This window comes from Takifugu rubripes, chromosome 14 (genome assembly GCF_901000725.2).
Source record: "Takifugu rubripes chromosome 14, fTakRub1.2, whole genome shotgun sequence".
In the NCBI taxonomy this organism is placed as follows: Eukaryota; Metazoa; Chordata; class Actinopteri; order Tetraodontiformes; family Tetraodontidae; genus Takifugu; species Takifugu rubripes.
In genome coordinates this window covers 1,911,431-1,924,556 of record NC_042298.1, presented here as the reverse complement: position 1 = coordinate 1,924,556, position 13,126 = coordinate 1,911,431, and the positions used below count along the sequence as shown (strand labels likewise).

General features: G+C 46.2%; 1 protein-coding gene across 5 annotated transcripts; it reads left to right on the top strand.

Moving 5' to 3' along the window:
- Positions 1-368: 368 nt before the first annotated feature.
- pcdh10b (protocadherin 10b) lies at positions 369-12,336 on the top strand. 5 transcript variants are annotated; one of them, XM_029847507.1, is made up of 6 exons: positions 369-3,387; positions 4,087-4,145; positions 4,371-4,477; positions 8,457-8,614; positions 8,743-8,825; positions 10,966-12,336. In XM_029847507.1, exons 1-5 carry the CDS (start codon positions 874-876, stop codon positions 8,791-8,793), a joined length of 2,889 nt encoding a protein of 962 aa, XP_029703367.1. In that variant the 5' UTR covers positions 369-873; the 3' UTR covers positions 8,794-8,825; positions 10,966-12,336. The 5 variants fall into 5 exon arrangements, 4 of the variants coding, with proteins under 4 accessions (XP_029703367.1, XP_011608674.2, XP_011608676.2 ...); XM_011610372.2 differs by having other exon boundaries at positions 369-3,222; positions 8,457-8,825; XM_011610374.2 differs by lacking the exon at positions 8,743-8,825.
- The last annotated feature ends 790 nt before the right edge of the window (positions 12,337-13,126 follow it).

The following is a 13,126-nucleotide window of genomic DNA, read 5'->3' as shown; positions in this document are numbered from 1 at the left end:
ACATTGACAAGAGCCTTCCAGTCTACCGTACAGCCAGGTCCGTCCCCCTACATATAATACCACATGACCCAGTTTAATCATCAATTTGTTTATTATATGAGGCTGGGCTACAGTGTTAAAGTCATAAATGTACAGTTTTATTATTATCATGCCGAGTCTGCTTTGTTTTGCGTCATTTCGTCCCAACAGTCAGGCTTTAGACGAGATGGAGCGAGAGAGGCAGAGCGCAGTGGGAGAGAGTCGGGGCCCTGCGCGCTTTGACTGACAGCCCCGATATCCAATCAATAGAGAGCGCTCACCGTGATTTGCAGCCGCGGGAGCCGCGAGGGGGAGGTGCAATGCGGCCAAAAAAGCGAATAACTGAGTGAACAGCGTCAGTGGAGTGGAGGTGACCGCAGTGAGGGAAAAAGGTTCCAAGACGACACACAGCCAGAAAAAACAGGACTTGTCTTGAAATACTACCTATCATGAAAAATGGATATGTCTAAAGAGTGCTTGAATTTCGTCTTTTTTTAGATGGATTATCCATTCTTTTTTTCCCCAGAACTCTTTTTCATTCTGGCTCCATCACTCCAGTAGCGCTGCGCTTCATTGGAATGTGCGCTGATCGCAGCCCGGACGCGTCTGAAAACCTGTCTAGAGAAGCTAGAATAGACGGGGAAAGGGGTTCCAGGCATCATCAAAAGTCTTTTAATTCCCTATATTGTCTGAGTTTTAACGGGACACATTTACCGTAGCGCTGCACACACTTTTACGCATTTTGAGACTTTTGCGCTCGGACTGAAATGGTGATGGGGGCTGAAATTGTGCCCTCTAACACAAGATAATACGGTTTATTTTCGTTTTTCCAAACCAAAGTGCACTTTTTCGGCAATGATTGTGTTTTTGATTTTGTTGTGCATCACGGATGGAGTGCTTTCTCAGATACGTTATTCTGTGCCGGAGGAGGCGGACCATGGCACTCTCGTCGGGAATATCGCCGAGGACCTCGGCCTAGACCTTACCAAACTGGCGTCCCGACGATTCCAGGTTGTACCAAGTTCTCGGACACCCTACCTTGAAGTAAACCTGGAGAATGGCGTGCTGTTTGTTAAAGAAAAAATCGACAGGGAGCAGATCTGCAAGCAGACCGCGACCTGTCAGCTCAACATGGAAGTCTTCTTGGAGAACCCGCTGGAACTGTTTCGTGTTGAAATAGAAGTGGTGGACATTAACGACAACCCGCCTAGCTTCCCGGAGACAGACATAACGGTGGAGATCTCAGAGAGTGCCACCCCGGGCACTCGCTTTCCGTTGGAGAGCGCATTCGACCCGGACGTCGGTTCTAACGCGTTACGCACGTACGATATCACCACAAACAACTACTTTTATGTTGACGTACAGACGCAAACGGACGGGAACAAGTTTGCAGAACTTGTCCTGGAAAAGCCACTCGATCGGGAACAGCAGGCTGCGCACAGGTACGTACTGACTGCGGTGGACGGCGGTCAGCCACCTCGGACTGGCACCGCGCTCCTGGTAGTTAGAGTGTTGGACTCCAACGACAACGTCCCGGTTTTCGACCAGCCCGTTTACACCGTCAGCCTGTCGGAGAACGCACCGGTGGGCACGCTGGTCATACAACTCAACGCCACCGATATGGACGAGGGATTAAACGGGGAAATCGTTTATTCGTTCAGTAACCACATTTCCAACCGCGTAAAGGACCTGTTCAGCATAGACCCGCGCACCGGGCGCATCGAGGTGCGCGGGGAGGTGGATTTCGAGGAGAGCAGCCTGTATCAAATCTTCGTCCAGGCCAAGGACCTGGGGCCAAATGCCATCCCCGCGCACTGTAAAGTCCTCGTCAAAGTGTCCGACGTGAACGACAACGCGCCGGAGATTACATTCAGCACCGTCACCGAGTCAGTGAGCGAAAAAGCAGCTCCCGGCACCGTCATCGCGCTGCTGAGTGTGACGGACAAGGACGCAGAGGAAAATGGACAAATTCACGTGGAACTGCTCGGCGAAGTCCCCTTCAAACTAAAATCCTCCTTTAGGAACTACTTCACCATAATAACAGACGGACCTTTGAACCGGGAGCAGGCAGACTCGTACTCCGTCACCGTGGTCGCACGGGATAAAGGGACGCCCTCTCTGGCCACCAGCAAGTCGATTCGAGTCCAAGTGTCCGACGAGAACGACAACTCACCCACATTTACGCAGAGCATATACGATGTGTATGTAACAGAGAACAACGTGCCAGGGGCGTACATACATGCCGTCTCGGCTCTGGACCCCGACGCCGGACAAAATGCGCTCATCAGTTACTCCATATTAGAGTGCAACATTCAGGGCATGTCGGTCAAAACCTACGTGTCCATCAACGAAGAGACCGGATATCTGTATGCACTCAGGTCATTTGATTATGAGCTGCTCAAGGATTTCACATTCATGGTCCAGGCCAGAGATGCAGGCACCCCTCCGCTCAGCTCCAACGCCACGGTCAAAGTGATCATCGTGGATCAGAACGACAACCCTCCGCTGGTGCTGGCCCCTCTGGGGAAGAACGGCACAGCCAAGGAGCCCCTGCCCCGCTCCGCCGAGCCGGGGTACCTGGTCACCCGCATTGTGGCAATGGATGCAGATGACGGCGAGAACGCGCGCCTTTCCTACAGTATTTTGAGAGGGAATGAAAACGGTATGTTCAGGATGGACTGGAGAACAGGGGAGCTGCGGACGGCGAGGCGCGTGTCTGCCAAGCGGGATCCCCACCAGCTGTATGATTTGATGATTGAGGTGAGAGATCACGGCCAGCCACCGTTGTCCTCCAGTGCCAGCATTCAGGTGATGCTGGTGGACAGTGTGGTCGAAGGCCGCGGCAGCGGAGACCGTAGAGGCACTACAAAGGCTAAGGACGGCAGCCTGGATCTCACCCTCATACTCATCATTGCCCTGGGCTCCGTCTCTTTTATCTTCCTCCTGGTCATGATTGTGCTCGCTGTGCGCTGCCAGAAGGACAAAAAACTCAACATTTACACTTGTCTGACGAGCGATTGTTGTATGAGCTGCAGCTCCTGCTGCTCACGGCAGGCACGTGCTCGCAAGAAAAAGCTCAGCAAGTCAGATATAATGCTAGTGCAAAGCACCGGCAATGTCAGCGGGGCCGGTACAGCTCAAGTCCCAGTAGAAGAATCAGGGAGCTTTGGCTCACACCATCAAAACCAGAACTATTGCTACCAGGTATGTTTGACTCCAGAGTCTGCCAAAACTGACCTCATGTTCCTAAAGCCGTGTAGTCCGTCTAGGAGCACAGACACCGATCACAATCCATGTGGTGCCATAGTGACAGGGTACACAGACCAGCAGCCTGACATCATATCAAATGGCAGCATTTTATCAAACGAGGTAAGAGTCTTTCTCACATCCTCCATTTCTATTCAAGAGCAGCATGTCCTAAACCAGGCCCCTGTGGCCAGACCGCCCTATTAATCCTGTAAAGTCTGCCTGTTTGAAGCACTACAGTACATTTATTACTAACAGGATTCGGCGGCCATTTCCATCCTGTATTTTCATTTGCATTACCCCAGTTAGTAGCAACAACCTAATCAGATTTTCAGATTTATCCCAGAACAGAAACTTAATCATTTAGAATGACAAAAGCCCCACTGGAGGCTCAGCCATTAGCGTCATCACTGTGCTCCAGCCATGAAACAGCAAATATTGCATGTTAGAAAAAAACCCCAACTCATTTAAAAACTCAAGTACTGAAAATTGGTCATATTGAATCAGAGGCTGCTGGTTACCATCACTATATTTGCACGTTTGTGTGTCTGAAGAACTGTACTTCCCTCCGTCCCACTAAATGTGCATGTCCCCACTCATTGGCATTGGTACATGTATTCATTCCACTCGCAATGTGTCTGCGAAGACCCCCACCTGTAGGGAAGCTCAGCTTCACAAACACTCAGTTGCTCAGTAAGAAACGTGTAAGCTAAGCTAATGTGTGAGTTAAAGCCCTTTTTGGCTCGGTGGTCCCGACTCATGGTGTGTTGTACTAATTACAAACGATGCTTCAAAGACTGTAACGGCGCCTTTCTCTTTTAGACCAAACACCAGCGCACTGAACTCACCTACCTTGTTGACAGGCCGAGACGTGTCAACAGGTAAGCAGAAAATGTGTCTTACACACACACACACACACACACACACATACACACACACACACACACACACACACACACACACACATTCTCACCTTCCTACTGTGCAAGGCCCTTTATTAATGTGACGATGCTCCAGGTGATGAGCTGCGTTCAGGTGTAAATGGAGAAGTCGTCGCTGCTGCCTGATAAACGCATCTAAGTGCTCTCTGTGTTTGTCGCTTCCAGCTCAGCCTTTCAGGAGGCAGACCTGGTCAGCTCTAAAGACAGCGGTCATGGCGACAGCGAGCAGGGAGACAGCGACCACGACGCCACCAACCGTGGCCATTCCTCTGGTAAGAACCGACTTGCGCGTGACACTGCAGGCCCGCCTGTACTTTCATCTAATAAGTCGCGTCAGTGGCTCTTTGGCTCCGTGCCTGGATCGACTGATTAGCATGTGGTCACTGTGGTTCCAGGAGCAGATTGTTGTCCGTGTCTCTGTTGCTCATGTTTGGAGTGTTCCTGCTCCCTTGCAGCACCCTGAAGGCCGGCAGACTAAAAGCTAGCTTTTAATTACAGTTTAGTTTGTATCTGCAGAACATGTGAGAAGTTTGAGATAAGCTCTCTTGTGGTTCATTATCAAAACATAAATTACAATTGAAAAATCAACATTTATCTAGACACAAGCTTCATAAAGATAAAATATATTTATATAAAAACCATATAACCCTAATCTTCTTGTCGTTACTTACAGTTTATCGATTGTTGTGCATTGTTGCACTCATACTCTATAATCTAACTAAATTATTAATATAATTTTTAGATAATACGATGCTGTGGCCTCTGTTTCCATGATGAAACACATTTGAAATTTTTACTTTTCCCTGCGTCTCGGCTTGTTTCCCCTTTCCCGCTTGTCGGAGCCTCTCACATAATCTCTTTTTCGGCGTAATTGACACATAATCATTTAATATCGGCAGGAAGAACACAAACCCTGGTGCCGCTGTCTGTAAATATGTGGCGGGATTAGTGATGAGCGCGCTCCCAGAGCACAGTCCCTGGGTTCTGGCGACGGCTCGATGAGATGTGATGGGCGTTTTAATGAGGCCTAACTTGTACCACAGTGCTGGGAAGCGGACCAAATAGATTGTGGCGAAAAAACAGGAGATTCATTTGTTCTTTTAATTAATCAGCTATCAGGAAGTGTTGCCTCTGTATGCTTCTCTCATCCTTGACTACAATCCTCCTTCAGCATCACCTGTTTTATTTTAAATTCTCCTTTCCCAAAGCAAAGCTTGCACAATAGTCTCTCACTGAGCGATGAATGCTGGTTCTGTGCCTTCGTTTGCTCACCGCGGATAACGTCTGACCAGCAGGGCCTCTATTATGGGCTTGGTTGTTGCTCCCAGTGTCACTCCAGCAGCTCTGGATACTTTTCCACCAGAATGAACTGCTTTCAGTCCCAATCATGACTGAAGCAACCAGGTGATTTATGTAAATGGAGCTGTCCTATTTCTAGAGCATTAGCATTTAATTTAAATGTTGCCAGCCAGCGGCCATATTGTGTTATGAATAGTCGCACACTGGCGTCCTAAAAGCAGGACTGGGTGTGAATTAACATTTTAGTCCAGGGTTTGGAGAACTGGATTGTTCTAAAGATTATAAAGTGAAGTGGCACTCAAACAGAACTTCTCCTGACTTTGAGTAACCTTGCTGCCACCAACCAGACACAGTTCCTCCGCTGAATTATTAACCAGATTAGAGCCTTTCAACGGATTATTTGTTGTGCATTAAATCTTTGTTTGATTAGGATAATTGATATTGTGGCTTACTGTTGGGTAATTCTGGACACAGCGCGAAAAAAAATGATGGGTTTAGTCTGCGGGCCCTAATTGAGTTTGTCAGCAGCGAGTGGAGTCAAATCACATCGGCGTCTAATGAATGCTAACGTTGAATAAACACGTGTCATTCATCGCAACAGTCTATTTACCTCCACTCTTTCCTGCCGCCATTTTCTGCCGCCTCAGGCTGTCACACACACACACACACACACACACACACACACACACACACACACACACACACACACACACACACACACACACACCGAAATCCTAGATAAAGCCGTTTTGGGCTCTGCTGGGACTGACAGTGTCGGAGACACCGGAGGATTTGTATTAAAGGTCAACAGCAGGATTCATTTGATCAGAAGAAAAAAAATTCAGATGACAGTTTGTGGCGCGACGCTGCTGCGGTGGGAACGTGGCGGACCGGAGAGATGAAGAAATCCAGAGCACTGGCTGGCCATTTAACCATTCTCCCTTTTTGCTGTACCACCAGTATAAACTACTGATCATGCAACCAGCCATCATCTTAAAGGGAACATCTTGCCATGAACTATTTAAACCAATTATTTTAAGAACCAGTAAAATTAGACCTCTGGATATTCAGCAATCTATTGCACTTAAATAAACATTTATCTCTTATATTCATTCAGTCGCCCTCCCAAAGGTATGCATCCTATTTATTTGCACATATGTACAGATATCTACGCTGCCGCTGTTCTAACTTTCATAAACAAGCATTTCATTCTAAAAAGAGACATTTCAATCGTCTATACAGCCAGCAGAACGGTGGCGCCCTCTGTGGCCGTCCAAGTCTCACCTACACGTATATTGATATGGGCACTATCAGGCACTTGGAGAAAATTGAGTTGAGGTCTTTATCCACTTTTTTATCCCCCCCAACACACACACACCACTTCACTATCATCTTTCCCAGCTGCCGATGAATTCCCACTTACATCTGCGCTCCGTGCTATCACCGTGGCAACAGTTCGCTGACCGGTAATTTATTTTTTTCCCCGACCTTCCGTACCAATTACCAAATGAAGGTTGTTATTCAGCGTTTGCGGTTGGCCCTCGCGAGCACAGCTGCTCCGATGAGACGGAGACGCGAGGGTCGATGGCGCTGCCCTGCGACTCTTTTCCCCTTTTGTCCGGCTGCTGGACACGTTGACGCGGCCGCCATCGATTGGCCAAGTGCAGAGTAAATCATTTTGCTGCTGGGCAAATCTTTGATCAGGTAACTGCTGATGAAAGCAGAAAATCGGGGCTTTACTTCCAACTTGTACTGACCATTTTAGCATTTCAATATTTGGCAGAGTAGTTCTCTCCCTTCAGGTTTCCCCCCCTTCATATCACTCTGCTCTCATCCATTCTATCAGCCAGTCTGCTCTGGGCTGCTCATGTCCAGGCCCACAATAACTTGTTTCCTCATGCGAGAGGACATATTAAAATATAATGTGATGGTGTATTTATGGCATATTGATTAATATTTAATAAGAAACCCTCTCATTAGTGGACTGGGCACTTTTTCAAGCTGCCAGTGAGGCCAAGCCAAATTAATCTGCTTTGTAACAAAGCAAATTCCCCCTTTTGCTGACCTCTTCAGACACACCAAAACAAAGACCGTGACACAGACACACGCGCACGTGCACACGCACGCCTCTACTGCTGCTTATAGGGATGGCTTCGGTCTTAGCCTAATCAGTCTGTATCCCGAGGGATTAGCAGCAGATAACCCGAGCTGGACAGTTCAGATTGTGGGTGCAAACAGCGACTCAGACACACGTACACTACAAGAGGATTTAGTTCCCAAATGCACGGGATCTAGGCACTACTGGGGAAAAAAAAACATATGGGGCAATGAAAACACAATTTGTCTTAAGGCTTACACTTGGCCCACATAGCGGCGCTGAAAAACATACGATTCCCGCTCACGCTGTTTTGTTTTGCGGTTCTCTTGTAAAGAATCCTGTCAGTCGACCCCCTAAAAATAAAGCGTCGAAAAAAACAAAATGTTCAAGCCCCGTTTAGTCACGCCGAGGCCTGAAGCCTGTAACAACGGCAAGAGTTGCAAATGGGGTGAGACTGGCAGTTTGAGACTGTAAGTCAGTACGACTGAGGTCTGGGTTCAGGTCAGCGCACGCTGATTCTTTCAAGGCAACTTTGCTGGCAAGTCTTGGAAAGACTGTAGCGATCCCACAAACCCTGTCAACACATACTGCACACACACACACCCACACACACACGCGGTATATAAGGTTTGGGGCAACAGTTTTGTTTGGGGGGGGTGTTAATCTCCTTTTTTCATACATTTAAATGTTAAATCTGATCGCTGAAGATTTGAGAAGACACACACACTTCATCTATCCAGAATCAATGACAATTTCATGGGAAGGGGGGGCGAGAATGTGTTGTTGTCTGTGTTTACCTGTGTCTTTGTCACATGATGCAGACTGAATCCCATCTTTGCTGCTCATCTGTGCAGGTGCTGATCTCTTCTCTAACTGCACTGAGGAGTGTAAGGCGCTGGGCCACTCTGACCGCTGCTGGATGCCAAGCTTCATGCCTTCCGACGGGCGCCAGGGTCCCGACTACCGCAGCAACCTGCACGTGCCCGGCATGGACTCAGTCCCAGACACAGAGGTATTTGAATGCCCCGAGCAAACGGCTGATAAGTCATTCTCCACCTTTGGCAAAGAGACGCCCTTAAGACAGCAGCACCTCCACCCCCACCAAAACCACCACCATCTCCTCAAATCTCCCCACCTCAGACGCTTTCAAGGCTCCATAGAGAGGAAAGAGTTGGAAACATTTCTTCCTAGCGCCAGAGCACCTTATAAGCCAGCTTTTTTAAGTGAGTATTGTGTCGGAAGTACTCGTCCTGCTCTCTGATCTGCTGATCCAATTTGGTGAAAAAAAAACTAACGTTAACGCTAAATTGGCGAACAAAAAAAGCATGTTTTCATGATTCCCCCACCTGACAGTCCTCCTTTCAGAGTGTTTTACTAACTCTTCCCTCTTTCTTAACATTGCCATTATCTGTCATGCTAATGATCTCCACACACGCACGCACACACTCAGTGTATAAACATTTGTGAACTATAGGTTGTTCTTGTGTGGGTGTGGATGTGAGCAGGCAGGCAATGTGTCATTACAGCTAAGTGCTCGCTGTCATGTAAGAAACAGCGGATGTTGCACGGTGCACAGCAACGCACGAGTTCAAAGCAAGAACAAAAAGAGTCAGGCAGCTTCATTATCATCCAAAGATCAACGGCTCACTTTTAGATTATTGACAAATAATATAATTCCCTCCGAACCGACTGTTTCTAAAGGCTCATCCAAACACCTCAAAGAATTCCTCCTGAATGCTTAATGACTCCGCGCAATTTGTAGATAATGGCAGATTATGAAGATAAGCAGTGTGTAACAAGCGCTCTTTTCTGATCGTTCAACACAGCTTGCAGGAATTGTCGGTGCAACAGTCACTCTGCCTTTCACAAATGAAGCTTTTAATCATTTAGTGTACTTTTTTTGCCATATCTCGGAGCAGAAAGCAAGATGAACCGGAACCAACTGTCAGATTAGAATTTCGGAATCTCGACAAAATAATTTTTTGTCTGGTAATCCTAGAATGGTAATCTGGTTTTATATGATTTGCAGTCAGGGTGGAATTAGCTAGCTGACCCAGCACCCTCTGGCTAAGGACCTCTGATTTTACATGGAGCATTTCCTAGCTGGCTCCCACATTCTTAGCATTGCCTTGCATGTGGGTGTCACAGGAACCAAGTACTGGGGATACTTTTACCTGTAAAATAGAACCCAGGGTCCTGCAGTGACATAATTGGTCTCTAACACTAATAATCACTATAGAATAATAATAACACTAAAGAAATATGAAAAATATTTCTCTCTGCGACTAGTTGGCATCATTACATGCCAGCTCCTAGTGGTGATGTGAACATAGGAGAGTGAGCTCTTATGGGATGAATAGTTTCTATGATTGATTTTCTTTACTCCTTAAAATTTTTCTTTTGTTACCAGTGGATCCACAACATACCCAGTTTAATTTAAACGATATGCATTCATACGCCTCTTAGCAGAAGGCACTACCCTATACACCCAAGGATTTTGACCTTGCCAGCGCTCATAGACATTTAGTTTATTGTGTGGTTGTTTTAATGCTCACATTAACGTATCATGGGTGGAAGATGGGATATTGCTGTGTTTCCCAGGAACACTACCGCTCAGTCCTCAGGAAAAGTAGATCACTGTGGCCCTTATGCTAATAAGTTTAGCGATGGCGGTGGGGGTGGTGGATAATGGCTGAGAGGGAAAGAAAGAAGATGGGATGGGGAAGAGAAGATGGGAGGGGTAGAAGGGATAGAATGATGATACCAAGAGGCCAAAGCTCCCTAATCTGATCAAGTAAACCACTGATACACAGAGACTCTTTTGTCCCGGGAGGGGCAGGCCTGGGCCTGAGCCTGGCCTGGGGGTCAGTGTCGGGTGGGGTGCGGAAGGGGAGGAGATCAGGGGCGTTGATAGGCAGAACTGAATGGTTATCGTCACCAAACTCAGACAACACTGAAGGTATTGGGGGGTGGGGGGCTCGTTAAGGCTTGGAGTCCCCTTTTGTTGTTGTCCTAAATAAATTGGCCATGCAATATTCCCCAGTTCACACCCCTCTTCAGTGCCACCATTCCCATGCACCCCCACCCCAAGCACACAGTCACACAGACATTATCATGTTATGCATGAACCATTTCACTGGAGTGAATAAAAACTGGCTGGGATGTGAGACTTCCTGCTTGTTACTGCCCATGTGACCCGTCTAATTCTATGTGAATGCATCCAGGAATTTTCTTAAATTCCTTTTTGTTTCTGTCATCCTTCCCAGACAAACTCCTGACAACCCCCCCACCCACCCCTGTTTTTCCCCTCTCAGACACACACCAGAGTTAACTGGGCTTTTTGTTTTTCTCTGCTTCTTACAGCGAGGAAAAGGGTTTGCTAGCTCCTTTCGAGTGGACATTCCAGAGACCGCGTGACTTTGCACAATCATCCCTTCATAACCACAGCTGTAAAAAAATAGTGATTAAAAAAAATAATTAAAAAAGCATCATTTCTCAAACTTTCCTACCCTTCCTGCTCTCACCCCCTCCTCCCCCGATGGAGACATTTAAATGAAAAGACTCCACTCAACATGAGGAATAACCCCTCTGGGGACTGAGAAGTCCCTTCTTTCCGGAATTCTTTGGAGCGCTGCTGGGCTTTGGAGGAACCCCGCCCTGATAGAAACTTAAGGGGGCTTAAGGGGACGGAGAAATCCACACAGATAGATGAACGGCCTTACCAAAAGGACCCCACAGTCTCAGCAGGACTGAGAACAGATGAGGAGGGAGGACACTCACGATTCAAAGACGCTGGGCTGGACAATGGCCTCAAGGTCTTTTTCCAATCTGCGTGTGCCTGTTTACAGCTCTGATGTATAAAGCAAATCTCCACAAGGACTACGCGCGTGTTAAAAAAAAAAGAACCGAAACAAGAGCCACTCTGAGAAACCGCCACTGAGCCCTTTAGGTGTTTCTACTCACAGGAAGACGCCAAAATGTACAGGAGAATCTGTGTGCATTTTAAAATGCAAATACGTTTTAGAGTTGTTGTTTTTTTTTCTTTTAAATTTCTTTGTGTGGTCAGAAATCTCTCTCTTCAATCTTCTTCAAGCTTTGTGGACAGGATCTTTATTTTTTTAATTGTTTTTTTTTATTTTTTATTTCTTTCTTGCTTTGGGTAATGGTTTGTTCACCTTTTTGTGGGCTTGGTCCATGTTTGACCTACACTTTTCTGATTCTGGGACATCGAGTAGTTTCTATTATGTGTGAGAAGTGTTTACTGTACTCTTTTAAGAAGTTTCAAGCTGAATATAAAACTATATATAAATATCTATCTACTTATTCTGGAGGTGTGCTATCTGTTTGCTGGGTTGCACCTTCTGATTCCTTTAGCTTTGGTCTAAGAATCCCTCAAGGAGGCATTTTGTTTTTACCAGTGGGAGAATCAGAGACGGAACAGCCTTAGCAGATGTAAAAGTTCTGATTGTATGTCATTATTACTGTTTTGTTTTCACTTTGGAATATTGCTGAACATCTTGTCTATGAATAAAAAAGGACATCATAATTTAGACTGAAATCCATGGTAATTCTGTGTCATTGTAACCAAAATGTTAAGGAGCTGTCTTAAAAGAAAGAAGGCAAAAACGTGGCTAAATACAAAGGCGTTGTACACAGTGTAGTTGGATCCAGTATACACACATTATTTTCTCACATATTAAAAACACAAACACACCAATATGGCAACAATAAACTGAAAAATGGTCAACTCATGTGTCTTTTTTATTTTGAATAGAAGGTAACTGTGTGCTATGTCTTCTAATTCTGAACTCATTTGAAAGCAGAAGTGCTGCAACACACATTTTATGTCAGACCAGGTGTGCAAAAAAACAAAACAGAAAAAACAGCTCTATTTTGAGGCATTTAAAGGACCTTTAAGTTTAAAGGAAGAAAAAGACCCAGAGAGTAAACAATAATAACATCAATGACCTTGGAACCTTCCAGATTACTGTCAAAGGAACGGAAACAAAGAGTACGGACAGAAGATAAAAGCCTTCCGATGTCACGATCCATTGCTGTCGAGCCATCACACGTTCTGGCTGTTAATACAAACATGTAGATTAATCAGATCATGCTGTGTGTCTGTAATCTGTCTGAAAGAGATGTTTCCACTGTAATCCGGGCCAGATTATGGTATCTACATATGGTGACAAACTAATAATGCATTCCACTTCACGTGCTCGTGCTAGAGCATCTTTCAGAGTCTTTGTTGACGCTACGAACGACAGAGAGGAGGGTCAAACAGCTCCGCCGATGTTTCTCGCCTTTGTTTTTGATTTAAGAATCTCATTCTTCTGTTAAATATTAGAGGACGAGTGTGCGGGGCAGCATTGTGAACGTTAGCGCAGGGCTTTTGTTGCTGCGTAATGAGTGCAGGGCTATCAGAGCAGGACCGTTTAGATTGGGGACAAAAGTTTAACAGAGAGCAACTGCGGCACAATCATATCTATTTTCCTGCTAAATGGAAGCTATTATGTTTGACCTC